The sequence below is a fragment of the Lipomyces doorenjongii genome (assembly GCF_038497915.1).
Source record: "Lipomyces doorenjongii strain NRRL Y-27504 unplaced genomic scaffold V1508scaffold_14, whole genome shotgun sequence".
Lineage (NCBI taxonomy): Eukaryota > Fungi > Ascomycota > Lipomycetes > Lipomycetales > Lipomycetaceae > Lipomyces > Lipomyces doorenjongii.
The window spans coordinates 270,605-295,755 of NW_027118081.1; the positions used below are offsets into that span (position 1 = coordinate 270,605).

Genomic DNA, 25,151 nt, shown 5'->3' on the forward strand with positions numbered 1-25,151 from the left:
CCCGGTATGATTCGAACGGAAACTCCCGCTATAAATCAAAATTATGGATGCGTGTAAAGTCCCAACCCAGCATTCAAGTCCCAACTGAATGACTCCGCAAATTTCAATTTGAGGCAATAGATAGATTCCAGAGTAAGAAATCTTGCTCTAATGCGCGAATGCCGATATTTGCTTATCCACGATTATTCGCGCTCTCATTGCACATAAGTAAACGAGCAATGGCGACGCACTCCTTGTCCACCGCTGCTTGTTTGGTAGGGTCGTCGTCCACAGAATCTTATAGTTCCCATTATTGATTGTTACTGCATATAGATCATCGGTGATGAGGTCTTAAATGGCAAAATCCGAGACGTTAATTCGTATACTTTTGCGAAGTATTGCTTCGAAATAGGGCTGGATTTGAAGCGAGTGGAAGTCATTAGTGACGAGGAGCATGAGATTGTCGAGGCAGCCCAGCGACTGGCTAAGAACTACGATTTTGTTGTCACGTCCGGAGGTATGTCCTAACTGTGATGTCAAGTGAACCTTTGATACTGACAGGGGATTCTAAGGAATTGGACCTACGCACGATGATATCACGTATCAATCTAGTAAGACCAACCCGCCCATTGTACGAAACCGCAATACTTTAACACATGGCAGTTGCTAAGGCATTCAACTTACCGCTCGTACTACATGAAGAAACAGTAAAACGAATGAAGAGACTTGGCCGCCGGCGAATAGATCCAAACGACCTAGAGGCGGGTAAGGCGCAGATGCGGATGGCAACACTCCCTAAAGGCAATACGACCACAGAAACGGACATCATCTATAGTCTGGAGAATTCTTGGGTACCTGTCGTGTGCGTCGCATCTAAGATTTATATTCTACCTGGCATTCCACAGTGCGTATTATGTCTTCAGAACGTCTTTGTGAATAAATCGCTAACCAAGTAAAGATTGTTCAATGGACTGTTATTCGGCCTCCAACCACACATTCTTCCCCGAATCCCAGCATCTCAGCGCAAGCAGCGCCTACTTGTCGCAACTCGCAAGGCCGAGTCGGAAATGGCGTCATTTTTGACGAAGTTACAGGAGCGTGTGAACGACAAAGATATCAAAATTGGTAGCTATCCGCACATGTCGGCGGGAATCAATACAGTTAGTATCATCGGTAAGGAGCAGTACTTAGGCTACATGAAAGGACTCGTGAAAGAGATCGAGGAAGCTCTGGAAGGCAAGGAGGTTAGCGTCGAAGAAGAGGCTAAGCTGAGCTTAAGGTAGAAAAAGTCTGTAGAAGCTTTATGATTCACTGAACGCACGCAAGATAGACGATTAGTGACCCATGCCTGTTATATTATGAGCATTGTCGAATGAGTAGAGGGAGGTTGCAGATAACCAGAATAGTCGGCAGTTTTCGAGGTGTGGATGGTCACAAGCATTTTGCTAAGATGTATAATGTTGTCCGTTGACAACCAACATTATAAGTTTACAAATAGTATATATTTCGAATATCATGCCGAAGAAAAGTCCTTTCGATTTGTGTTTAGTGGAGGATTTAGTTGTCCTGTCAAAAAGTCTGGCCATCTATCATTGAATGCCATGAAAAATATTCACTAGGCGCTTGTTTCTAAATTCTAACACAGTTCAAACAGTTGCTCCGTAGTCCGTGTAGTATTTGGGCGTCGATGCGGGATTCATATAAGAGCATTACAACGTGGGATATTCGCACCACGTTATATCTACCGCCGTTTAGTTCCTGACCTGAACGAATGCTCCGTAAAATTCCCCTACACATCAGTACTTCGTAATTTGCTGTATTCGTCGAGATCGGCATCAATCATTTTGTAAACGCACCGAGACTGTATTCTCATAGCCAGATTTAGCCAATTGTTCACGTCAGTCATACATCTTACGGAATTTAGGAATCGCAGTTTACCCTTAAAATCGTGTGGATCAAAGTAGTCCGGCTGCGAGACCAAAATAGGGTGTCGGAAAGGTTTTAGCTCATCACATGTAAACTCAATATAGATTGGCCGCCCCTGGGGGGACGCGTCAGCCGTTGGGGCGACACTTGCATGTCGTGAACGAACTGACCCGAATTGTTTGAATTATCCGGTGATCATCGTCCAACATGACCGCTATGTCAGAGCACAATACCATTGTCCGACCAACCGGTATATTCGGCTCTCAGATATTGCGATCCTTGGTTGTTAACTTAACTCAGGTCTTCTGGAAACGTACTTCGCGACTCGTGCTAGCATCGATTACTACCAATGCGTGTGTGTCTGGTCGCAGTTCAATCGCCCCGTGCCAAAGTCTCATCTCTACACGGCAATGCATGCCATAATTGCCCGGAATCCGGCACTATGTGCTGCCGTTGTCGACTCGAAGACAAAATCTATAAAGTTTGCCTTGGCGAAGGAAATTGATCTTGACAAGATGGTGGAGTACCGCTCTACCACCGGCTCGTTCGAGGAGTTCCTGGCTGAGTTACATGAGGTTCGGATCACATACGACACGATGACACCTGTATGGAAATTATTTGTTTGGAATGCGAAGACGGTTGCATTCGTGTATGACCATGCTCCACTAGATGGCGTCTCAGGCGCATTATTTCATGTTCAGCTTGCGACGCTACTGAATGACCGCAGCACCTTGCTTTCAACCGATCTCTCACCAATTGTAAAGGTCGACCAGTCAATGAAATTGCATCCAGCGGTGGAGTCGATTGTTAGTACGTCACCTTCTTTGCCGTTTGTGATCAGAACGCTGCTCGCGGAGTTCGGACCTAAATGGGGCCCGTTCAAACCTTCCACTGAACGTGATGGGCGTATCTTCGCGCCATATGTGAACCCAGTTGAAGGATCGACTTGGAGGATATTGGAAATACCGGCTGAGAGAGTCGCTGTACTACTGACCAAATGTAGGGCACATAATACTACTCTCACGGCACTGTGGCATACAATGCTGGCTATGGGTATGTCGAAGGCGTATCCCGGTGTTCGAGGTTTCGACACGTCTATCCCGATCAACGCTCGACGGTTTATGTCTTCATATCCGGATGCGGCAAACGAGATGGGAGCTTATGTTTTTCAGTATAAGGAAATCACAGCGGCACAGGAGGAGTTCTCGTGGGAGGAAGTCATTCGATTTGGTAACGCTTTGACGAAAGGTACTACGAAGACGTCAGGATATATTCTAGGCATGTTAAAATATCTATTTGGTAATATCTCAGGATGGATGGAAGCCAAGATGGGCAAAATTCGAGAAGCAGATATGGAGTTGTCGAATGTTGGCGCATGGAAATTTACTGGTGTAGTCGACGATGACACGTCGTTCAGGGTGCTTAATCTGGGATTCTCCCAACCACATGGAACATTGAATCCCCCGGTCAAGTTAAATTGTGCCGGCGTGGTGGGAGGGAATACTACCCTGACGGTTTGCTTTTCGGATAAAATTGCTGGCGTCGGAAAGGGCGATGAAGTGTTTGATGTAATTAAGCATATGGTGGAAGAACTGTCAGAGAAAGATTGATTGTAATTAATATTCATCGAATAGCATCGATGCATGCTAACCGTAACGCTAATCAATCATTGGGTTACCAGATCCTGAAATTCAGAGAGAAAGCACACAGAAATTTACAGTACAATGATATTTCATAAATGCAGTTTGGATGTTTACCTCGGACGCTGTAGACTCGTGTGGAGAGAATGAAGTTGTCGAACGAGTCATCATACGTCGTGGAGGCATGCTAACTTAAGGAACACGATAAATTGGAATAGACTTGGTGGTGTTCGGATCACTTGTCTCTTAAAAAGGATGGCGAGCACCACCATATATTTCCAACTATTGTGTCGCACTCTAAGCCACCAGCTCAACTTAACTCCAGCTTGCAGTCCACTGGCGCCGATCATGTAGATCGTCTATCCTCTTAGTTCCGCTTCTCGTCCCACACCGTACTCTTAAACGACGGGACCCAACGATTCTGCCCTAGCGCACTCAGGTCAGCATCGTAGCTAATCAAACACTAAACGAGAGCACACTTGGATTTCTGATCAGACAGGAAGGCTATGACAGTACCCATAAGTTTTATGCAAGACGCAATCCCAGTCGGTACAAAAAGATGGTGACGATTTAGCATTTATTAAACCGGTCGCGGAAGCAATTATAGTATTAAAATTTTTGAGATTCATAGAGAGTAAACCAACCATTGCAGGTGTTCACAATGGCTCCGGCTCTATCGTCTGACTTGACGACCATGCCAATGCATAAATCATAGGGATTGCTCGTAGCGGGAAAGTCCCTTGCAACCGGATCCATGACAGTAGTAACTGCGGGAGAGTGATACGATGATAATTTGCGGGGTTGCGGAAACTTCACGAGGGACGCGTTATCCACGGGTAAGCCCGATATTTCCGGGTAATATTGAGAGTCCGCGACTTTTGGATGCTGGATTCTAGCACCGTAATTTATGAGCGCAAACTGCCATAGTGCACAACTCCATGTGATCACCATTTGCAACGAACTAACTCCAGCTATCTATGGCTTCCAGTGTCCAGAACATTGATAATGAGGAAAAGACAACACTCGATACTTTGATAACGATTTTGGCGCGTCTACGTGCGCGTTCGTTTTGTCTCATGTTCGACTATTCGAATGACAGCCATAGCGCGATTCCGATAGCCCATGCTCTGCTCGATGTAGGTTACGACCGCAACGGAATGTCGAACGATCTCTGGACGCATTTAACAAACACATACGGAAAGAGAGCGCAGCTCTCGCAGTTTTTGTCACCCATTGGTGGAACGCTGAGTAGAGTCACGAGTTTGAGAGGTTTTACCCCAAGAACACATTTGACATGGGATGACGTTGCAGAACGTTTTCAACACTTGACTTTTTTGGACGAATTAACTAAGTGGACGCGTCCATTTTATGTCGATATGTTAATTAATATGAAGGGCAAGGGCAAAACTCCTACACCAACTAATAGAAGTACAGGTTCCAGGCCAAAGGATTTGAAGGAGACGGTATAGACTAAGTTCTATGTTAATGGAGTGTAACTGGGTACTGGCTAATGCTCATCTATATAGTTGCTAGACAGAGATGGCCGGTTTAGTGTTGTGGGAGGGATAATGGATGACGCAGGACCGATGCCAACCGCACCGCCAGCTAATGGCATGACAACGCTTCAAGTTGCACATATTATCCCTTTCAATGCCAGTCGTCGTATTCCTTTAAGACTTATGCTTTCTAAATTTGCGGGTCAAGATATGGAAAATTTACTAACTGGCCAAGGCATCAACGATCCATCTAATGCACTCTTATTAAATCCTGATTCCCATCAAGCTTTTGACAAATTTAAATTTGGTCTGGAATGTCAAAATGACCGGTACTTTCTCAGAATGCTGGTGCAAAGGTGGTCGCTACCTCCAACATTTTCTCGCCACTTTGACGGTGAAGAACTCTTATTTGGCCAAGGACCTGAACAGGTTGCATTGCCATCAGCTCTCCTTTGCAATATCCAGTTGGCAGTTGGCAGAGTATTACGTGCTAGTGGAGCAGCAGAAGCTATAGATAAGATTCTTGAAGATGAAGAGGATCTTAGTTGCGGAAACCTGGAAGGTGACTATGGGGTTCGAGTTGGTGCCTCGTATCTTGAGAGAGAATTGAGAGCTTTGCAAGGTCTTGACGAACTGGCTATCGATGGGCAAGAAGTTATTATGGACTCCGATTGCGAAGAAGATCTTCCGGTTACCACTCGTCATACAATATGCACATAAAATTGTATCCAGAATTTTGGGGTACACTATTCTACACAATAAACAGGTAACTTCGTCGTCAAGCGAGATAATCATGTTGTAAAGTGTCAATCAGGAAAGCGAACTTCAGATGAATGCGAAGAAATTGCTGTCTGAATTCATGCCCACCAACCGTTGAAGTTCATTTCGCAAGATGCTGTGATCGTACATGTGGATCCGTTGTCAAAAGGATTATTGAGAGCAAAGAGGTAATGCGCTGTAATGAATGAAGTATATGTAGCGAAATATATAACGTGATCGGCAATCAAGCGGATCAACCAAGCGAGCAGATCACCTCTTATTACACGTCTTGTACTTCAACTTTTTATAGCGCACCAGCCATGGCCCAACAAGGAAGGAATGAAGGAAGGAAGGAAGGGCGAAATCTCTTAGCAATTCAGGCATATAGTAAATGAAATATTTCAGTATTAGAAGCGCGGTGCGTTTGTACCATGACGCCTTCGCTACGCTCCACGCGTAGAGCACGACGCGATTCTATCACACCGACACGAAACTCACTCAAATAGGAGAGGAAGTGGTTCTAGAATGGATTATTACAATGGATAAGCAAAAAATGGCTGATTTGCTTCTTACCAGCATGTCGAATCAACTTCCATTTACCCATTGTAGGTAGTTGAAGTCAAAATACTCCCACAATGCGCAATAAAAATCAACCGATACTGTCTACTACAGCTTATGGATGAGGGGGAGTTTTGAGAATCCACCTTCAAGTTACAGTGGAGTCACACTTTTTTTAACGTCAACAGCGTGTTCAATCACTTCATCCTGATCGCGTAGTACCATTCTACAGTATTCTAGTGTCAGTGCCTAGGTAATCAGGCATAGTCTCAAGTATATAAGTAGATACTCAATCCATTGAGACTGAACATAGATTGAACAAGTTAATCATCCAGAGTCTTGACAACCTCTTCATGTTCATATATTCCACTTGTGCATTTCTCAACGAACGAATGATGAGATGAGAGAAAATCTACATACATGATCAGAAGCCGGCAGTTCTATGATAGCTGGTGTTGATAATGCTGTTGATATAAGCATGTCAGATTTGAGTGAAGACATGTTGAAAAGGAAAATCTTTCATTTAAGTCTGGCGTTATATGGTTTTGTAAGCTGCAATTTGATCACGGATAAAAGTGTATAAATTGACCACGTGACACATATGGTAATTTGATATCAACTTCACATGACATCGGTACATAATTCGATGCAACCTGATGGTCAATGATCAATTATGAATGAAAGCCTAATCAAATCGATTTATGAAAACGTCTAAGAAAACTTTATGAGACGAAACTTCGATATTTAATGACCTGACTAAACCCTAACGTTGTAGAGGTCTCTCACTTGATGGCTCAGTCTGAAAAATACGTATGCACTAGTCGCTTGATTGTCGTCAGCCAATGCCAGCATTTATTAACCATCTCAAATCCTGTCGGCACCCGGCGAGTGGAGCGGTCACTCAGGGGTCAGTTATCAATGGCGAGACCTCGGCCTCGTATCGTTTCATGGTTCGGCAACTCACTCTAGATCCCCATGTTCAAGAAACTACTGAGATTAAATTTGACTATTCATGGGGTAGAATCAAAGTATTATGCGTATATTGAATGACCAGTATTAATTGGAAAAACTTCTTCGCTATCGGGGTCCACAATACTGTCCTGCTGATCGATAGCCAACTCGTCAAGACTTTGCAAAGCTCTCAATTCTCTCTCAAGATATGAGGCACTGACTAGAGGCCCATAATCACCTTCCAGGTTCCCGTAACTAAGATTCTCTTCATCTTCCAGAATCTTATCTATAGTCTCGGCTGCACCACTAGCACGTAATACACGGCCAACCGCCAGCTGGATATTACAAAGGAGAGCTGAAGGTAATGCAACCTGTTCGGGTCCGCGTCCAAAGAAGAGCTCCTCGCCTTCAAAGTGGCGAGAAAATGTTGGAGGTAGCGACCACCTTTGCACTAGCATTCTGAGAAAGTATCGGTCGTTTTGACATTCCAGACCAAATTTAAATCTGTCAAAAGCCTGATGAGTAGTCGGATCTAACAATAGCGCATTAGATGAATCGTTGATGCCTTGGCCAGTTAACAAATTTTCCATATCTTGGCCTGCAAATTTAGAAAGCATAAGTCTCAATGGATTGTGACGACTAGCACTGAAGGGGATAATATGCGCAGCCTCAAGCAATGCCATGCCATTAGCTGGCGGTGCGGTTGGCATCGGTCCTGCGTCATCCATTATCCCTCCCACAACACTAAACCGGCCATCTCTGTCTAGCAACTATATAGATGCGCATTAGCCAGTTACCCAGTTACACTCCATTAACATAGAACTTCCGTCTATACCGTTTCCTTCAAATCCTTTGGCCTGGAACCTGTGCTTCTATTAGTTGGTGTAGGAGTTTTGCCCCTGCCCTTCATATTAATCAACATATCGACATAAAATGGACGTGTCCACGTAGTTAATTCGTCCAGAAAAGTCAAGTGTTGAAAACGTTCTGCGACGTCATCCCATGTCAAATGTGTTCTTGGGGTACAACCTCTCAAACTCGTGACTCTACTCAACGTTCCACCAACGGGTGACAAAAACTGCGAGAGCTGCGCTCTTTTAGCGTATGTGTTCGATAAATGCGTCCAGAGATCGTTCGACATTCCATTGCGGTCGTAACCTACATCGAGCAGAGCGTGGGCTATCGGGATCGCGTTATGGCTGTCGTTCGAATAGTCGAACATGAGAGAAAACGAACGCGCACGTAGACGCGCCAAAATCGTTATCAAAGTATCAGTATCGAGTGTTGTCTTTTCCCCATTGTCGATGTGCTGGACGCCGGAAGCCATGGACAAGTGGAGCTTACTTGAGTCAAATGATGAGATCGGGAGAGCGACGAGGATGGCGATGGGTAGGGCGCAGCGTATTTGTCATGCAAATCTTGGCCGAACAGAATTGGGTTGAGAGGGTGTCAATAAATAATTTAAAAGGTCAAAATTGGTTTTTAGATTTTAGGTTTGGCCCCCATCGCCGCGGAGTCTGCTGCTATGTATGCCAGGAAGTATTCTTAAATTGGCTCAAAGTTCCGAAGTGTTGGCAGCACTGGTTTAGAATGTGTTGCATCGTATGGTGCCAAAATATAATCTTGGTACTCCTACTGTAGACTAACGAGTTTGGCGCGTCAGTGTCTTGTCGCCGCGTTGACGCGTCCCTCTATTGGTAATACTACCCAAAGAGTTTCAGTATCCCTGCGGGATAGTGTTGAAAATGAAGGTGTTGTGCCCCAGTGGGGAATCGATGGTGTTGTGGCGGAATTGCAATACCGAGGATTGAAGGTATCCGACGATGGAAAGACGATCGCTCTTCGAATGGTGGTGACGGAGTTTCCGCCCGATGACAGCCGACGCAAGAAATTATCTAGCTACTCTGTGTCTGAGGTGGCTGTCCAAAGACTGCTCAACACTGGGAGAGAGCTTCTAAGTTTTCGGAGGCACTCGGATGATGAGAAATCTGATGTTGTTGAGGGCAGTTTATAAAGGGAGGCGTGCTGGGGAAACGTGATTTCATATTGTAGTTGTCGTGAATATTTACGAATATTACGAATTAAAGTGATTTTATCGTATTCGCATTACTAAGCAAGAAATCTTCAGTTATTCGTATTCGAATTACGAATATGTATGACTCGGTTGTAAGTTGAACCAAGGGTATTAGTTCTACGACTCACAATTTACCTGATTCTGCGCTGAGCGTGGTGACTTCAAGATCCAAGAACTCTAAATCTAAGTAATCTGGTTAGTATTGTGCTTCGGATCCGTGATCATTGATATTCTCTTCACTCGACGATTCTTTATTAAGTCTTACAGTTAACAGTTCTTATGATTTTACCTGATCTTCCCGCTGGGCGTCAATTTTATGCCTGGCTGGAACAGCGACATAGCATTAGCAGTAGTAATATGATGCATTTGTACAGTAGCACAAGGCGATGGTCAAGAGTATTGTGGTCCCCCGGAATATTGATATATACTTACACTAAGTTTTCTGCTCCAGTTTTCCTATTGCCCTGCGTATTCTAGCCTTCATCTGGGCGGCATTACCCATATTAGCCCCATAACCAGTGCAGTATGCTCTCAGATGCTCCGCATTGAGACTTTCAATGTCCATCAATCTGTATAGAGGCGGGAGATTATGCTAAATGTAACTGTCAACGAAACCGCCTTGACATTAAATTGTCTTCTACATACCGGATATTCTGTTGGCATAGATCCATTATTGAACGGGACGAGAACGAATGGGATCTGGTCACCATCGGCAGCCCTATTGCCATCCTAAGGCACATGTTACAGGCGGAGTCAAACAAGAATATTTTCACTAACACGTACACGACGAGGTCCAATTAAGGGTAAATTTTGCGTTCGTGTAACATTGTCCAAACGACGCGATATATCTGTTTGTCCCTCTTCCAATCGATCCAATCGGCCGTTAATCAGTTGAACGTCTCTTCGGAGGTCTCCTCGCAGCTCTCGAAGTTGTCCAAGCACCTGTTGTAAGGTACCCCCGCCTGTGATCACAGTGGTCAAATAGTTGTAAGATAGCAAAGTGGATTAATAGAGTTAAACGTACGAGTAACCCTTACTCTTTCCTTCACATCGTCTGAATAACGGACGGCATCTGCCAATTCTTGCTGGGATGGACGTTGATCGTCGCTTAATCCCCCCCTCTTCAAACAAGTTAGACTAAAAAATTCCACGCCGTTGTCTTATCGGCAGTCCATACTATCCCTTACAGAGCGCACACAAGTAGAATATGACCGAGCGGCAGCCAAATCCTGATCGGCGGAGGTTCCTCAGGTTGTGGCGGCACAAGGATCCGTTCAGAAGCACCTAGTTGTGGCAGGACGATTGGCTCTTCGGCTAACATAGTGTTCTGGAAAGGTATTCGTGCTAGACAGGAAAATAATCCGAGATAATTGCGTAAAGAGCACTTTGGGCAATGACCATTAAAAACGAAGTAATGCTAATTCGGCCTACCTGTATGTGATTGAGCCCCGTATAGCAACAGTAACGCGGGCTTCTTGGTGGTGACGTCCCATTTAAACTTTTGATGTAGTAAATGTTAAATTATCGTATGGGTAAGGGTTAATTTGTTTACTGGTCACGACTCTAAAGCATGTCAACTGCGACAAGAGCATGTAATGTAAGCTATTCCTTGTGAATAAAAAACCTAACAGTTTTTTACGGGGGCTAATGAGCACAATGGCCAACACGCACTATCTTCCTGACGAAGAGCACCTCGACTATTAGGACTCCGAGGTTGGCACCTTGACATTCGGGCAATCGAACGATTTCGCCGCTATGTTTGAAGATAGGTGCCTCGAGGTATATGAGGGCCACGGACCCTATCGTCCAGAGGAAGTCTTACGATCAGAGATTGGGTGCTCATGCTCGGCGCACTCTAAATTTCAAGGAAATCCCTGATACGTAGCCGCTACTGTGATCTTGACGAAGACGTTTTTTTGAGACATACGGTGATGAACCTGAGCAGTGTCAAAATATTATTTATGAACTTTTGGATCGGATTTGTCCAGGGATCGAGCGCTGCATATCTGAAAGATGAGAACACGGAATTATGAACGCAGGGCGTCAGCAACAGACGTAGACGGCGAAAGTGAGAGTAATTATGAATATGAATATGATTCGAGTAGATTGATGGTGACGTAATATTCCCACTTGAGAGGATTCAAAATCTCCCGCATAGTTCTTGCATATTGCATGATACTCGAATTAATCGCTGATCGCCGTAGAGTTACTGAATGCTGTATCTAGCCTGAATTTGTGGGACTGGTAACTATAAACCGTAGCTAATGAGCTCTAAGGTGGTCGAAAAACCATCCTTACACAGTCTGGCGGAGATCGGTGCACGAGCAATCATGGCACAAGCAGAAAGTGCTATAGCATTCAGCCCATTGGTAATGCCGTGGCAGTTACAAGCAAAGGAAACTTACGGACGAAAAGCGGCGATTCTGTCGCAAGCGAGAGCAACACCACGGGCAAGCTCTTACTCGGCAGAGATCCGTCAGATGGGCTATGCGAGAAGCGTTTGAAATTGGACAAATCTTTTATTTGTGTTTAGCAGAGTATTTAGTTGCTCTGTCAAACAGTCTGGCCATCTGTCGTCGAATGCCAGGAAAAGTTCACTAGACGTTTGTTTAATATAATTCAACAGTTCCTCGGCAGTCTGTGTAGCACTTGGGCGTCGATGCGGGATTCTTATAAGAAATTCCGTAAGGTACGACTGACATGAGAATAGGCTACCGTCGACAGGGACAATCTGCCACTGAGAAAACAGCTTTTGTGCGTTTGTGCGTTTCTCAATAAAAACGAAAGCACCAAAATTACGAACTACTGAGGTATGTGGGAATTTATGGAGCATTCCATCATTCAGGTCAGGAACTGGACAGCGGTAGATATGCTGGTTTGCCAAACCAATCCACTGTGTAATCAAATCGCAGTTGACCAATAAAATCTTGGGGAAAAGTCCAAAATACCACCGAAACTTTTTGAAATATGCAAAATACCACTGCCACCCATCAAAATTTCCGCGCGCCTTGCAGCACCCCTGCAGCTATGCCTTTTCAAATTGGTGACAAGTTCCCCGACAAATGGATTGAATAAGGGTACCAATACAACGGCCCCTGCTCTGATAAGCACAGGGTTTTAGGGTTCACCCTGAACCCTGCAATGCCGCCCAGGACAGAGGATAACAGGATACGGACCCCAGTAGTATTCTGCCAATTCTGGAGATTTCAACGAGTTTCACGGGTATTTTGGACTTATCCCCTAAACTTTGGTGATATGAAAGGATCCCTTGTTATTCTGCTGTAGCTTGCAATGATTGCATTCCTTACTGGTTAGCACATGCCATTGAATTACTTTGCCATAGATCGTGGTGTTGCCAATGGCATTTTAAATAAGGTTGTGGAGATTAAGAACTGCGGGAGTGTTATTATCCAATAGTATTCGCAATGCTGCTGGCCTCCGCGGTGACCGCCGCCGTGAACGATCATCGGACAAATACTAATCTGTTCGGGGAATGGAACAGTCACACACTTTCGCGATGGCGATAGACATTGGCGGCTCCGTAAAAATAGCGCGCCCATGGTTGGTTATAACCGTTGTGCCGTGGGTCCTTCGATGTCAACTATGCTGTGCATAACCTCGACATTTAAATATTGAAACGAATGATAAGATTTCGGGATTTCAGTAATTTCAGATGGCATATGGTCGTGAGGGTACCTGCGTCATGAACTTATGACGGGACATAATTGGAGCTATGAACAATAATGTTTGACGTCCAACGTAACTGTGTTTACACAGTAATGCTCATGCATTTTTTCTCCATAGCCTTCTCGAACTGATTCATACCATCTTTCTGCACCTTTAGCGTGCCATTAACTAATCTATAAACCGTACGTTTACTTGACAGACCGGCCAGGTTATCATGATCATCCTCATCCTCATTCTCTTCGGTATCACCGCTGACAATTCCCTCTATCACTTGTCTAACCAAGTACCGATCATGTGACACAATAATCACTGCGCCATTATACGCCGCTAGAGCGTCGCTAAGGGCATTGACGGTATAAAAATCCAAATGAGTCGTAACTTCGTCCAGTACCATTATGTGTGGCCGTTCCCATAAGACCAAAGCAAAAGCTAATCGCACTAATTGACCGCCTGACAACTTTGCAATAGGAACAGCTGACACCGTATTACCCGCTATCCCAAGCATCCCAAGGATTCCACGGCATTCTTGCTCTGAAAGTGCGCCTCCTGATTTCTCAAGTAACAAGGACAATGCTGTAATTGACAAGTCAAATTTTCCAAGTTCTTGCAGTGACTCGACTGAATGCTGTGAATAATATCCCATTTTCAATCTCGGATGCTTCGTGATAGCGCCTTTCGTCGGTGTAGTCATGCCAGTAATAAGTTTCAACAGTGTCGACTTGCCACAACCGTTGAGTCCCACGATTCCAACACGATCACCGAGATGAACAACGAGATCAATATCGTGTAGGACTTCGTCGGTACCCCTGGAGTACCGGAAACTGGCTTTCTCCACTGACACTAATGGGCCTGGAAACCTCAGTTCAGACGCAGATGGAAATTTCAAATGCATTTCCCTCTCTTCTTCCGGGACCTCAATAGCTGCACGCATATTATCGTGCCATCCCGGCATATCTTTACTAAGCCTGAATCGTCCACCTTTCGCATTCACCTGCATACCCATACGGTCGTCTAATTTCTTCTGACGCGATTTAGCTTGTCGAAGTCTATTGTCATCTCCCGTCTTTTTACCCAATTTAAGATTGTTTTGAATGGTCTTCTGCATATGCTCGATTTGCTTATCCTGTGCCTCCTTCATCCGGAGCAAATATAGCCGCTTTGACCGAAAGTCTTTTTCATACTCGTCCAACGTTCCCCGGAAATACTTTAGAGATTTTTCGCTGAGAATAATGGTCTCGTCGCACACAGCATTCACGAAGGACCGATCATGAGAAACGATAACAACCGTTGTATCGGAATTAATGGACTCAATATACTTCTGCAACCAAATAATTCCTAACAGGTCGAGGTAGTTCGTAGGTTCATCGAGAATCAACACGTCAGAGGCCTTAACAAGTGTCGCGGCGAGAAGAAGCCGCATCTGCCAACCGCCGGATAGTGTTCGAACCGATGCCTTAATTCGCTCTTCGTTAAAGCCAAGGCCAGAGAGTACCGTGCGAGCTTTCGCCTCAAGATCGGTGGCCTGCATCATGTCAAGCTCAGATTGCAATTGGGACAGAATGTCGACGGCTCCTTGGCTGTCTTGTTGAAGCGTAGATGAGCTTGGTTTGGCCAAAAGCAAGGCTGACGACTCGGACACTTTCTTTTCCATGGCGACAAGCTCTTTGCGAGCTTGCAACCCACGTGCTCCACTGCGAAGCCTAGCCATCTTTTCCACGTAACTGAACTCTTTCAAGAGGCGATCGTGTCGAATCTGGCGCATCACCCGAACAACAGACAGAGAGTCGGTTGTGTCGTTCAGTGCGTGAGAAAGCAAGTCGTGCTGCGATAATAACTCGTTGCGATACTTGTCACTCTCGAGAACGTACTGCAGAACAGTTGAACTCCCGGAACCGATGTTATCAATATTGCTGAGACTAATTGTCTGATCAAGAAATGCAATCCTCAAACTTTGCAATATCCCTGGAATAAGCCTCTCAGATATAGCCCGTAATAATGTGGATTTCCCAGTTCCATTGCGGCCGATGAGTCCATAACGATGCCCACACTTGAGCTTCAGTTCAGCTTGGCCGAGAATCTCAATTGCCGCACTCTTCGAAGATTTTGAGAGTTTCAACTTTGGCGATACGTCAGACTCGCTAGGTGATGCTGTAGGTGGTGTCGATACGATGGAAATGTTGAGGCCATTAACGTCGATATCTTTGACTGCCGCGTCTTCCTTGATATCGAAGCGTGTCTGTCGGCAGCTGACTTGAATCGAGGTCGAATAATCCATACGACACAATTCCTACTTAACCTTTGCCGTGGATATTTGGAGCTTATTGTTACGGCACTAAGTTCAAACCTGGGGAAATGGACTTGTGTAGAGCCATAGGGTGTTATCGGTGGGCGACCGAAGAATAATAAGCACTCTCGCTCGAGTGTAATGGAGCCTTCCGCTAACGCACATTCTGCGTTACAACGCGAGAGCGGTGTGAGTCATACTGAGCGGATCAGCAGTCCCAATAACGATAGTGCCCGGGACCAACACGCAAAATTTGTTCCTGTTACTAAACCACATTTTAGTCTAATGAAGAGAATCCTATTGAACTAGAGTAGTCTATTGGATGGAGGAGTGTGAAATGAAGCAGCGGCAGCGAGTGGTCTGTGCCAAGTGAACTAGCATATACAACTTTTACAACTTTAAGTGACTAATAAAGTGCAAATCAAAGACAAGTATATCTAATGCATTTGGAAACAAACGAAAAGGGATTGCAAAGGAAGTAACGCTAGCGATAACTTCGCAAGGACGAAGCTCTCAGTTCCTGACTATACTTTCGTAAACAGCCACATTGACAAGAGATCAAGCACTGTTGGCTAAGATAAAGAACCGAGCCTCAGACACAAGTCGTCTCTTTTGTAATATTGATTAACAGATTCGACGTTCGTACCCAAGCTGATAGACTTGTGGGACTCGGCAGCGGAGGGTTGTAACACTAACTGTTGGCCCATACATTTTGGCAGTCACATTGTGGCCCATATAACGAAATGATGTTGCCGTTGTGCTCTAATGGTGGCTTTCACTGGCTTCCCAAATCGTCATGGTCATATCCGCGGTGTAGGATTATTTATCCACGGTTATGGAGAATGGGACTGATTTCTCCGGATGTGGATGAACGAAAATCTAAATTCGGTGTAAAATCCGATTTTCGTGCCGAAACTCTAAGTTTTACGAAGCTTTAGATTGCAGAATCCGTTCAGTTCATTCAGATACAAGATCTGTGGCTTCAGAGGATTGGCTCTAATGCTTCTTGTAGAAGTCGCAAGGACTTCTCTATGACGCCTTCTGTCATAGAATTGCCACGCCGATATGGGTCCAAAGGAAGGCGAGACACCGGCAGCTAAGAGAATTCTGCAACCATTTCGTTTATTGCGGCAAGATCTTCGTTGTCTACGTCAACGATATATATCCGATTGGACAGTATTCAACCAGTTGATTGTTGCGAGTGCAGTGTTTGTATTCTTTTCGAATCTATTGCCAGGACTTACATTTGCGAACGATCTTTATGTTTCAACAGACAGGAATTGGGGCACTATCGAGGTCATATTCAGCACTGGTCTGTGCGGTGTTATCTTTTCATTGTATGTGAATGTGACAACTCATTATACCAATAGCTAATGATTTGATAGAGCGTCCGCGCAACCTCTCACGATCCTTGGTGTTACAGGTCCGTTTTGTATATTGGCAGAAAATCTGTATTCACTATGCGAGTCGTCATTTGGCGTACGAACGATTCCTATAGCTTTGTGTCATCATCGGTCACTAATCCTGATTTGCAGATTCCGTTTCTACCGTTCATGGCATGGTCGCTGATTCATGCTGCGTGGATGCATTATCTACTAGCCATATTTAATGCCCATGATTGGACTATGATTTATGTCACTAACTTCACGACTGAAATATTTTCATTGCTGAACAGCGTGATCTACTTCCACAAAGCTATCCAAGAGCTGCAACGCGTTCATGATCAGACTTCTTTTGCCTCTTTCCTCTACTCGATAATTGGCACTATTGGAACACTCCTTGTTGCCATATTTCTCTCCACAGCAGAGCGATGGAAACCGCTTTTTCATCGGTATATCCGCATGGGACTCTCAGAATATGCTGCAGCTATCAGCATTATCATATTTATAGGACTGCCTCATGCAGGCGAGCTTGCGACTTTAGATAGAGACTCACTGCCAGTAAGCTCTTCATTTCGGCCAACCTCTCCAGATAGATCAACTTTTTTTGTTCAGTTCTGGGACCTTCAGGTGGGCTGGATATTCGCAGCTATCATACCAGGTTGTATTATCACTATACTATTCTTTTTTGATCATGAGATCAGCAGTATAATATGCACTGAAGAACGATTTGGAATTCGGAAGCCAGGTGGGCCTGCTTGGGATATTATTTTACTAGGGACTACTACAGCGATGTGTGGTATCCTAGGGATCCCCCCTGCAAATGGGCTGCTGCCACAAGCACCGTTACATTCGCAAAGTCTGCTGCACCGTGAGACAAACACGACAGCAAGCAGTGATATCAATGAAAATGAAAAGTCTGAAGCCAATGGGTGCGACACCGTTTACGAGCAGCGCTGGAGCCACCTTTTACATGCCGGTGGTATATTGTGCTTTGTTAGCCCGCCTTTTATGTACGTGCTGGGATTGACACCAACAAGCGTACTGGCTGGATTGTTTCTATACATGGGGGAGCAGAGCTTATCAGTAAAGTTGGTTGCCTTTGCCCATTGATCTATAAGTTAGCTGACTATTGAAATAGTCCCATTCTTTTTAGAGTGTTTCAGCTCGTAACACCTACATCTGAACTTCCGAAGCTTCCAGAAGGTATTGCAAGCTACTTGCCAGTCCATCTATATACTATCTTCCAAGTCTTGGTCACAGCCGGCATATTTGTTGTGACGCTTACAAAGGCAGGACCAGCGTTTCCGGTGCTAATCATGGCATTAGTTCCTCTGCGATTGACATTGATGAGGCGAGTCTGGAGCAGGACTGCATTGCGGTTTGTTGACCAGTGGGCATGTCGACATGGGGCTCCAGAGGACATGAATGAGGAAGAAAGCGTAACTCAGGTACAAGCTGATGATATCGTTCAAGATATTGAAGGGGGTGTGGCGCCCAGACGGCAATTACCAGTATTTGAAAGGAAAGATAAGATCGCACCTATTGACGCGGATTTATCAAATGCTTAATCGATCGATTTGGTGCGCAGCAGGCAGATGATGGACGACTCTAGAATATCTCTCAGCTGTTAATTTACAATATTAGGGTATGAGTTTTGGACAGGTCGCGTGGTGTAATCCTACAAGTTGGTAGACTTTGCTTTTTGTACATCAGGTTTGGCAAATTATACATTTTGATACGTTTTGCGTTTTTGTAGATGAATTTGGCAATTTTATCACCCGTCTATATATATTTGTTTGTAGGCAGAGAATGATCGCTTCCTTGTATTAGAGGACACCAAATCCCAGATATTGAACATGGAGATAGTTATGAAGGCAAACAAGCCAGCGCGCGCGTTAGGTGCGATTTGTATATTCCCCGCTGTCTGAGCCTCGGCACAAGACAGTCAGTCCGATTGTGGTATACAGGAGTGTTTTGTTACGTGCGAGGGTCGGCGGACACTAAAAAGTATGGTCGTTGACATTGACAGACTTAACCTAGTTATGCGCGTGTTGAATGGGCATGAAAAATGTCATTGTCATAAACGAATTCTAAAATATCAATAACATAGATGAGAACAGTTTCATCCCGGTTGCGCCCCTGCTGAATCTACTGCATATATTCCCAATTCCATTGTCGTTTAGGCTTGAAATTGTTCCGAATGTACCCAGCAACCGTTAGTGGCACCGCCGCTCAGTACGGCAGCGACGACATTTTTCACCTGGGCGTTGAGGCTTACCGAGCCACATACAGCGACTCCGGTTTCGCCGGCGGCCTGCTCCAGGACGCGGCCTATGTCTCCACGAAGATCACTTGGCTTGCTTGCCACAAGGTGAATAATGTCTGCATGTGCATTCAGAAACTCCGACAGCGAGCCTATGGATGTGGTCGTTGGCTCCGTTGCGCAATCAGATATGAAGATGTCGATGTGCAAGGACAAATTGCTCCGACCTTGGTGGTGGTCGGCTGCCTCGTTCTGAAGCTTTGCACCACGCGGGTTCAGCTGCTGCTGCACATCAAGCACTCGTTCTGTTTGCTCAGCAATAACTGCCCTTAGCTGCTCTTCGAAGTGTCCAATATCAGCGTATCGCTTGACAATCCAAATCATCTTGACTTGACTTGCACGCGCTTGGCACAGCACATCCCTAATTACGGGGAAGGCGAACGTGGCGCCGACGCCCGACACGACTGCAAGGACTGTCTCGAATTGATTCCAGTCACGAGTCGGTCCGCCATGCGGCAAATCCACGAGAACCGGAAAGGACGCTGTTGCTGTGACCATGGGTGCGGCTGCAACCCCAATCTGCTGCTCGTCCTTGTCTTCCTCGATCTCTCGGCTGGCAGCCAATGTTTTGTTCAGTAGGGTTCGCGTGAAGCCGGTTTTGACACGCACGACAAACAACATCTTTTCATCCTTTGGTAGTGACGAAACGGTGAATGGATGTGACGTGAACGGCGCAACTGTCGGAAAGGAGATGGTAACGTGCCGACCCGGCTTCCACTTGCATCGCCTGATACCGCGACCGGCTGCTGCTGTTGAGATCTCGATAACCATGGTTTCCAGGTCCGGCATGACACGAACGGAAGCAGTGAATCTGCAGAGGCCGGGTCGCTCTCTCGAGAAAGATATGTTGAAAAATAAAACAGTGATCCACCTAACAACCACGTCCCCAATGTACAGACCTAGCGCAATAAATATGTAGTCGTGCGCCTTTAATTGCGTGTAGTCAGTCGTGTGTAACAAAAGGACAATAAACAGGACGATAGCTGATAGGATGTGGTTGGCGAAGAATATTTCGTAAAAAGCGCGTCTCAATGGGCGAAGCGACGAAAACAATGCAAGCCACGCTAGGACTAACCACCCGCCAATACCATTGGAGTTAAGCCTGTTAACGTCATCCAAGACGGAGTTGAGGTTGAACGGTCCGCGGCTCATGTAGAGCCAGTGCAACGACGCCGTTAGCACGACTCCACGTGCGACCCAGCGATGAAAGAAGTTGAGCGACACACTAGATGACGAGCCTGTGAGAAAGGCGATGATATTGAGTCGCCGGCTGGCGAGGAGAATGACCATCGGTAGTTGTGCCAGCGCTAGCCAGCCGGTGCGGAAACCGGCATTCTCCCAATCAGCGTCCGTCTTGAGAGGCTGTTTGTAGAAACAAAGGGCCAGGATAAAGCCAAAGTAGAGCAGAGCAAGTAGAGTACGGCCGATTGACGGCACACTGAAGAACGCCTCGTGTCGCAGAATGAGTGGAGTCGGATATGTAAGAGACCGACCCAACGAAGTACACGTAGTGCGTAGTCGTGATAGTGTGGAGTGAGGCGGCGATGACGGCAGCCGTCGCATTCTGTTGATCGCAATTAGATAACCGATTCCCATCATGCTGCTATCTTCTGGAGCATACCTTATCCAGCCGAGCATGTAGTCGCCGGCTCTAAAGACGAATGCTAACCCCATAAAGGAACCCATGGCAGCCCAATACATGCGGCCCATATAGTAGGGCTCCGGATTGCCATTCTCGTCAAAATTTCCGATGTCAACGTCGAGTCCGTAGGACGACATTTAGTATGTGGTTCGGACGATGCTCAGTAGATTTGTTCGTGTATGACCCTTATGGCGAGATGCGAGGAATTCGAGGTCAATAAGTGATCCTACACTAATTAAATTGCAGCCAGATTTTGTAAGCTGTCTAGCGTGGGTAGTGGCATGAGAATGAAGATGAAGTTGAAGTTGAGCTTGTAATTAGGTCCTTGGTACGGGACAACCCCATATTTAACATACCTAGACATGGGCGCAGCAAGAGATTAATGGCTGACAAGTCACGTCGGACAGCAGGCGCGTGCTTCATTTCGAAGCAGCTGTAATTCCCGCATTGACCCATGGTATAATAATAAACTGATATATTATAACGATCTTCGACGCGTCGTTGCTTAGCCGTATGCGGACCGTGCGGAAGTCTACGTCTTCGTCCCGCCTCAGCTGTCGGTAGAACGCCATCATCACTCTTGGCCTGCAGATGTAGAATGTCCCTGTGAGTTACAATTATCGCCAACTTTCGCGAGCCAACTTGAGGCAGTGTACATGGGATACATCCTTCAGGAATGCGCGGATAATATCCAAGCTGCTGGGTGATTACGCAAGACGCATGGCAATCGCAAATATTCAATAAATTATTGCTCCGAGGTCTCGAGAAAAATGCCACGTAAGTACCCCTCACGGACATGCGATTTCGGACCGAAAGCAAGGGCTAGGGCTCGGCGTTTCACCTATTTCCAGAGTCGCTTTATGACACAGCTCATTAAAGTTTATTCCTGCCATGGAGTTGGAAATAGCTAGCGGCCATGATCTCCACGGGTTCTACGTCAAATGTCCGACGTCTACGTATTTACAAGAGATAGCTAAATATGTCATGTAGCTAAGTCTTCAGTTACGATAGTATAAGCCAAGGGCTCTGGATATTCTCGTGATGCTTATTGCTGCGAGCGAAGAACCCTGGTAAACCTCAATTGCGATTGTCACTCTCTTGCGTGGGCTACGGCATCGTTCTGACTGCTTTCCAGCAGCTCGAACTCATCCACATTCTACAAATCTAAGATATAGCTATCCGTGTTTGACAGCGATTGTGTTTTGGGTATAGAATAAACATACATTGGCAATTGACTCTCCACGCGTTAATGGGCACTCCTGGGCCGCGAATTCCTTCTGGAAGGCTGAAGGATTCTCTACCACGGAAGTGATCTCAACAATATATGAGGATCTCCGCCGTACCTGCATTGCCCTAAGTCTCAGCAGTGTGTTAAGTAGTATGAGCCATATGGTAATACATATTACCATATATGATATCATATCATACGAGTTTGGGCGAACCCGTATGATATGATACGATATGGCCCCTGATGATATGACCATATATTACCATAAATAACCCTAAACCTTATACCTTATTTAGGACCGAACTGTAAACGGTGCCTCGATCTTTTTAGGCTACGATGATAAAAGACTCAAGGTAATTCCGCAAATTTGTGTGTCCAACGTGATTACCAATCTCAACAACACACAAGTCATTCCAATCGATATACATAGATTTGCAGAAATGACTTCGCAGGCCTCTGACTTGCTCTCGCAATTTGACGGCGAATTATTGGAAGTCCTTGGTGCGCCGATTGCTTAAGGACAATCGTCTTCTCTAACTACGTCGACGGCTACAACTACAAAGCCCAGGCGCTATTCTAAAGTTTGGCTTCACACGCCGGTAGGCCGTAATGAGGTCATTCTCGACAACAAGGGCAAGCCAATTTGGCGATGTAAATATTGTTCGACCGAGTATTTACATACGACACTCAACATTACAGACTTCGTGGTAACGGTCATATTATCAACTTGGCAGCTCAGTCCTTCTTGTTTCCTACCGACCCCGAAGCTCTTGCTGTAGAGAATAATAGAGGTTTATTGACAACACCTACAGAACTAGAAATGCAACAATGGCGACAAAAGGGACCTCTAGGTAAGCTGCAAAATATCGTGGTGTATATTCAGCGGAGCACACAACGGTTAGCCAATTTTAGAGAGATTAGTGGTGGCCGTAACCTTTGTACGAGATAATTCTACACGGTGGAACTCTTGGTATATGATGATTAGTACTGCAATGAAGCTCAAGACAGCAATCACCGTATTTTGTCATCAATATCGAGAGAATGACGATGACTTATTCTCAGAAAAGGATTGGCAGGATTTGCAAAAAATTCAAGACTTCCTTCTATATTTCTACGACGCGACATTAGTAACAGAAGGACGTAGTGCTACTATTGATAAGGTGTTACCAACAATGGACTTCTTGCTTGAACAGTTTGAGGGGGCAAAGTGTGCCTACATTTATGACCCCTTTATGAGTCCTTGCTGTAACTCTGGTTGGGCTAAGTTGGATAAGTACTATAGTTTGACGGAGAGATCACCAGTGTATATTGCCGCCTTAGTATTGTCGCCGCAATGGAAATGGGATTATATTGACCACAACTGGCCCAAAGAGTGGCATGCACCTTGCCGGAAACAAATGCTTTGCTTTTGGATTACAGAGTATAAGTCTACCGCAATCTCAGTTCCTACTCAGTCATCAGAATCGGCTGGTCGTCCCCTGAACTCATTCCAGAAGTGGGCGGAGAAGAAGAGAGGGTCTAGCCTTGAGCAGGACGAATACGCTAGGTATCTCGTTGCTCCAGTGTTCAAGGTATCTCGTGCTCCAGTGTTGCCTGAGGTCACAGACCCGCGACAGTGGTGGTTAGAACCTACCCAGCGGAAGTCTTACCCAGCGCTCTCGATCATGGCGTTAGATGTTTTGTTAATTCCGGCGATGTCTGCAGAACCTGAGCGCTTGTTTTCAAGTGCAAAGATAACAATAACGGACCGTAGGAATCGACTTGGGATCGAGACTATAGAGGCCATTGAGTGTCTCAAATCGTGGTTGGGTAAAGATAGCACTGTATCTTTTGCTGACAGTGGTCTCGATACGTCCGGAGGAGTTGATGAATAGCGAATTCGTTAGCTTTTGATTTTTAGTTTTTTGTTGTATGCCTTTGCCTTTTCCTTGTGCTTGATGCGCTAGAATATATATGTAGTACAACGTATTCAAGGCCCATGGAGGAGTTGGACTGAGATGCCCTTACACGATGTCGGACACTAACGAAGTAAAAGGGGGCTTATTTTAGTCCGACGCAATATTTATGACCGACAAGACCCTGAAACCCTGTAAAAATTGATCATGTGATTCATATTGTCATATATATTACCATATACGATATCGTACAATATCAGTCTCATATGATACTAGTTCAAACGAGCTCGTATCATATACGCATTGGTTTGACAAAATGAACTCATATATGGTAATATCATACTACTTAACACACTGTCTCAGTATACGCATAGAGCTTATCTTCTTAATCCACTTCACTGCGGTGGTTAGTTGGAAGTTCTAGGAGTCAATATTTTGGGACCAGAAAATGTGTATATTAATTTATCGGTGAGTCGTTGGGAAGTTGATATCTAACTTCTGGTCAAATAAGTTTACGTTTCGATCGCGGGAAATGATTCTGAGGACCGCACACCTGATATGCCCAGAGAGTTGTCTCTGCGGTTCATGCGCCTCTCAATTGTGCACTCGCCGAGCTCCTCCGCAACCGTACACGAATCCATGGAATAATATCTCGGAACGGGTCAATTGGTTCAGGGTTCAGGGTTTAGCTTAACACGAAATTCTCCAATGTTACTTTTTAAACCATGTTCTATTCTAAACTGATCGCAGTGAGTTAACGCCATTTTACAGCGATGACCGTTCACCGGGCGCCTACCACCGCAGTGTGCGGACTAGACATTGAGTGTGCGACCCTCCATGACCGGAGGATCGGAGACCCGATTTCGGGGATGTACTCATATTGTCACTCTGGTTCGGACCAGTGTGTTGTCCGACGGGCTGGCATGCTTGAGGTTGGGACACCTGGACGAAATGGTCGTTCTGCAGATGGACGAGTTCATGAACGCTTCATTGCGAGGCAGCCAGCAGTTCTGGTTGGAGGAGCAGCTGGGATTCCCAGAGCAGCCACAAAATTGCTTTTTGCTAGCGAGTGTACTCGTTTCCGTCAACGGATTAGGCCCTGGGCCCTGCCGCGTGCCAAATCGGTGGCTGGCCAAGCTGCCTGATGCAGAATTGGAAACAGGGCCAATATACGATAGTATGATGCAGGCTACTGCAGGCTAAAATTAAATAGATCTACTGTAGTTTTTTATTCTGTGGTGTATTCATTGTTAAATTACTGTACCTAGAGCATATCTTTCACATAAATTTAACAACTTAGGGTTTGCCAAGACTACGAGACTACCCC

At 45.5% G+C, this 25,151-nt stretch overlaps 10 protein-coding genes across 10 annotated transcripts; 5 read left to right on the forward strand and 5 right to left on the reverse strand.

The window, feature by feature from the left end:
• Positions 1-73: 73 nt before the first annotated feature.
• On the forward strand, positions 74-1,564 carry V1508DRAFT_414286 (MoaB/Mog domain-containing protein). Its single transcript, XM_066939905.1, has 5 exons — positions 74-254; positions 313-496; positions 552-590; positions 643-883; positions 938-1,564. Exons 1-5 carry the CDS (start codon positions 159-161, stop codon positions 1,260-1,262), a joined length of 885 nt encoding a protein of 294 aa, XP_066796975.1. The 5' UTR covers positions 74-158; the 3' UTR covers positions 1,263-1,564.
• A 449-nt stretch (positions 1,565-2,013) lies between these two features.
• On the forward strand, positions 2,014-3,584 carry V1508DRAFT_383982 (alcohol acetyltransferase). Its single transcript, XM_066937759.1, has 2 exons — positions 2,014-2,155; positions 2,206-3,584. The coding sequence occupies exons 1-2, from the start codon at positions 2,113-2,115 to the stop codon at positions 3,513-3,515; spliced, it is 1,353 nt and encodes a 450-aa protein (XP_066796976.1). The 5' UTR covers positions 2,014-2,112; the 3' UTR covers positions 3,516-3,584.
• Positions 3,585-4,522: 938 nt separating this feature from the next.
• Positions 4,523-5,843, forward strand: V1508DRAFT_454895 (uncharacterized protein; the record flags this gene model as incomplete). The annotated part of the gene is made up of 3 exons (XM_066942600.1): positions 4,523-5,008; positions 5,072-5,695; positions 5,808-5,843. 3 exons carry the CDS (start codon positions 4,523-4,525, stop codon positions 5,841-5,843), a joined length of 1,146 nt encoding a protein of 381 aa, XP_066796977.1.
• A 1,619-nt stretch (positions 5,844-7,462) lies between these two features.
• V1508DRAFT_414300 (uncharacterized protein) lies at positions 7,463-8,037 on the reverse strand (the record flags this gene model as incomplete). The annotated part of the gene is made up of 1 exon (XM_066939906.1): positions 7,463-8,037. A coding segment is annotated over one exon (575 nt), but the record flags the coding sequence as incomplete, so codon positions are not given.
• V1508DRAFT_414302 (uncharacterized protein) lies at positions 7,944-8,782 on the reverse strand (the record flags this gene model as incomplete). The annotated part of the gene is made up of 1 exon (XM_066939907.1): positions 7,944-8,782. A coding segment is annotated over exon 1 (376 nt), but the record flags the coding sequence as incomplete, so codon positions are not given.
• Positions 8,783-9,816: 1,034 nt separating this feature from the next.
• Positions 9,817-10,704, reverse strand: V1508DRAFT_396471 (uncharacterized protein; the record flags this gene model as incomplete). Its single annotated transcript, XM_066938103.1, has 5 exons — positions 9,817-9,975; positions 10,029-10,112; positions 10,167-10,345; positions 10,408-10,502; positions 10,571-10,704. 5 exons carry the CDS (start codon positions 10,702-10,704, stop codon positions 9,817-9,819), a joined length of 651 nt encoding a protein of 216 aa, XP_066796980.1.
• A 2,448-nt stretch (positions 10,705-13,152) lies between these two features.
• V1508DRAFT_431626 (P-loop containing nucleoside triphosphate hydrolase protein) lies at positions 13,153-15,345 on the reverse strand (the record flags this gene model as incomplete). The annotated part of the gene is made up of 1 exon (XM_066941934.1): positions 13,153-15,345. One exon carries the CDS (start codon positions 15,343-15,345, stop codon positions 13,153-13,155), a length of 2,193 nt encoding a protein of 730 aa, XP_066796981.1.
• Positions 15,346-16,419: 1,074 nt separating this feature from the next.
• V1508DRAFT_351927 (HCO3 transporter family-domain-containing protein) lies at positions 16,420-18,304 on the forward strand (the record flags this gene model as incomplete). The annotated part of the gene is made up of 4 exons (XM_066936835.1): positions 16,420-16,691; positions 16,740-16,833; positions 16,890-17,824; positions 17,875-18,304. The coding sequence occupies 4 exons, from the start codon at positions 16,420-16,422 to the stop codon at positions 18,302-18,304; spliced, it is 1,731 nt and encodes a 576-aa protein (XP_066796982.1).
• A 252-nt stretch (positions 18,305-18,556) lies between these two features.
• Positions 18,557-21,009, reverse strand: V1508DRAFT_414319 (uncharacterized protein). Its single transcript, XM_066939908.1, has 2 exons — positions 20,681-21,009; positions 18,557-20,623 (listed from the first exon to the last, which is right to left on the reverse strand). Exons 1-2 carry the CDS (start codon positions 20,836-20,838, stop codon positions 18,916-18,918), a joined length of 1,866 nt encoding a protein of 621 aa, XP_066796983.1. The 5' UTR covers positions 20,839-21,009; the 3' UTR covers positions 18,557-18,915.
• A 3,711-nt stretch (positions 21,010-24,720) lies between these two features.
• On the forward strand, positions 24,721-25,035 carry V1508DRAFT_414327 (uncharacterized protein). The gene has a single exon (XM_066939909.1). It carries the CDS (start codon positions 24,776-24,778, stop codon positions 25,025-25,027), a length of 252 nt encoding a protein of 83 aa, XP_066796984.1. The 5' UTR covers positions 24,721-24,775; the 3' UTR covers positions 25,028-25,035.
• The last annotated feature ends 116 nt before the right edge of the window (positions 25,036-25,151 follow it).

Bases quoted from the DNA above. Each gene is read 5' to 3' on its own strand.
- V1508DRAFT_414286 (XM_066939905.1), top strand. From the start codon at position 159: ATGCCGATATTTGCTTATCCACGATTATTCGCGCTCTCATTGCACATA. The intron at 497-551 runs GTATGTCCTAAC...GGGGATTCTAAG, and splicing joins TTTTGTTGTCACGTCCGGAG to GAATTGGACCTACGCACGAT. The intron at 591-642 runs GTAAGACCAACC...AACACATGGCAG, and splicing joins TGATATCACGTATCAATCTA to TTGCTAAGGCATTCAACTTA.
- V1508DRAFT_383982 (XM_066937759.1), top strand. From the start codon at position 2,113: ATGACCGCTATGTCAGAGCACAATACCATTGTCCGACCAACCG. The intron at 2,156-2,205 runs GTATATTCGGCT...AACTTAACTCAG, and splicing joins TACCATTGTCCGACCAACCG to GTCTTCTGGAAACGTACTTC.
- V1508DRAFT_414327 (XM_066939909.1), top strand. From the start codon at position 24,776: ATGGTCGTTCTGCAGATGGACGAGTTCATGAACGCTTCATTGCGAGGC.
- V1508DRAFT_414319 (XM_066939908.1), bottom strand. From the start codon at position 20,838: ATGTCGTCCTACGGACTCGACGTTGACATCGGAAATTTTGACGAGAAT. The intron at 20,624-20,680 runs GTATGCTCCAGA...TGCGATCAACAG, and splicing joins TACATGCTCGGCTGGATAAG to AATGCGACGGCTGCCGTCAT.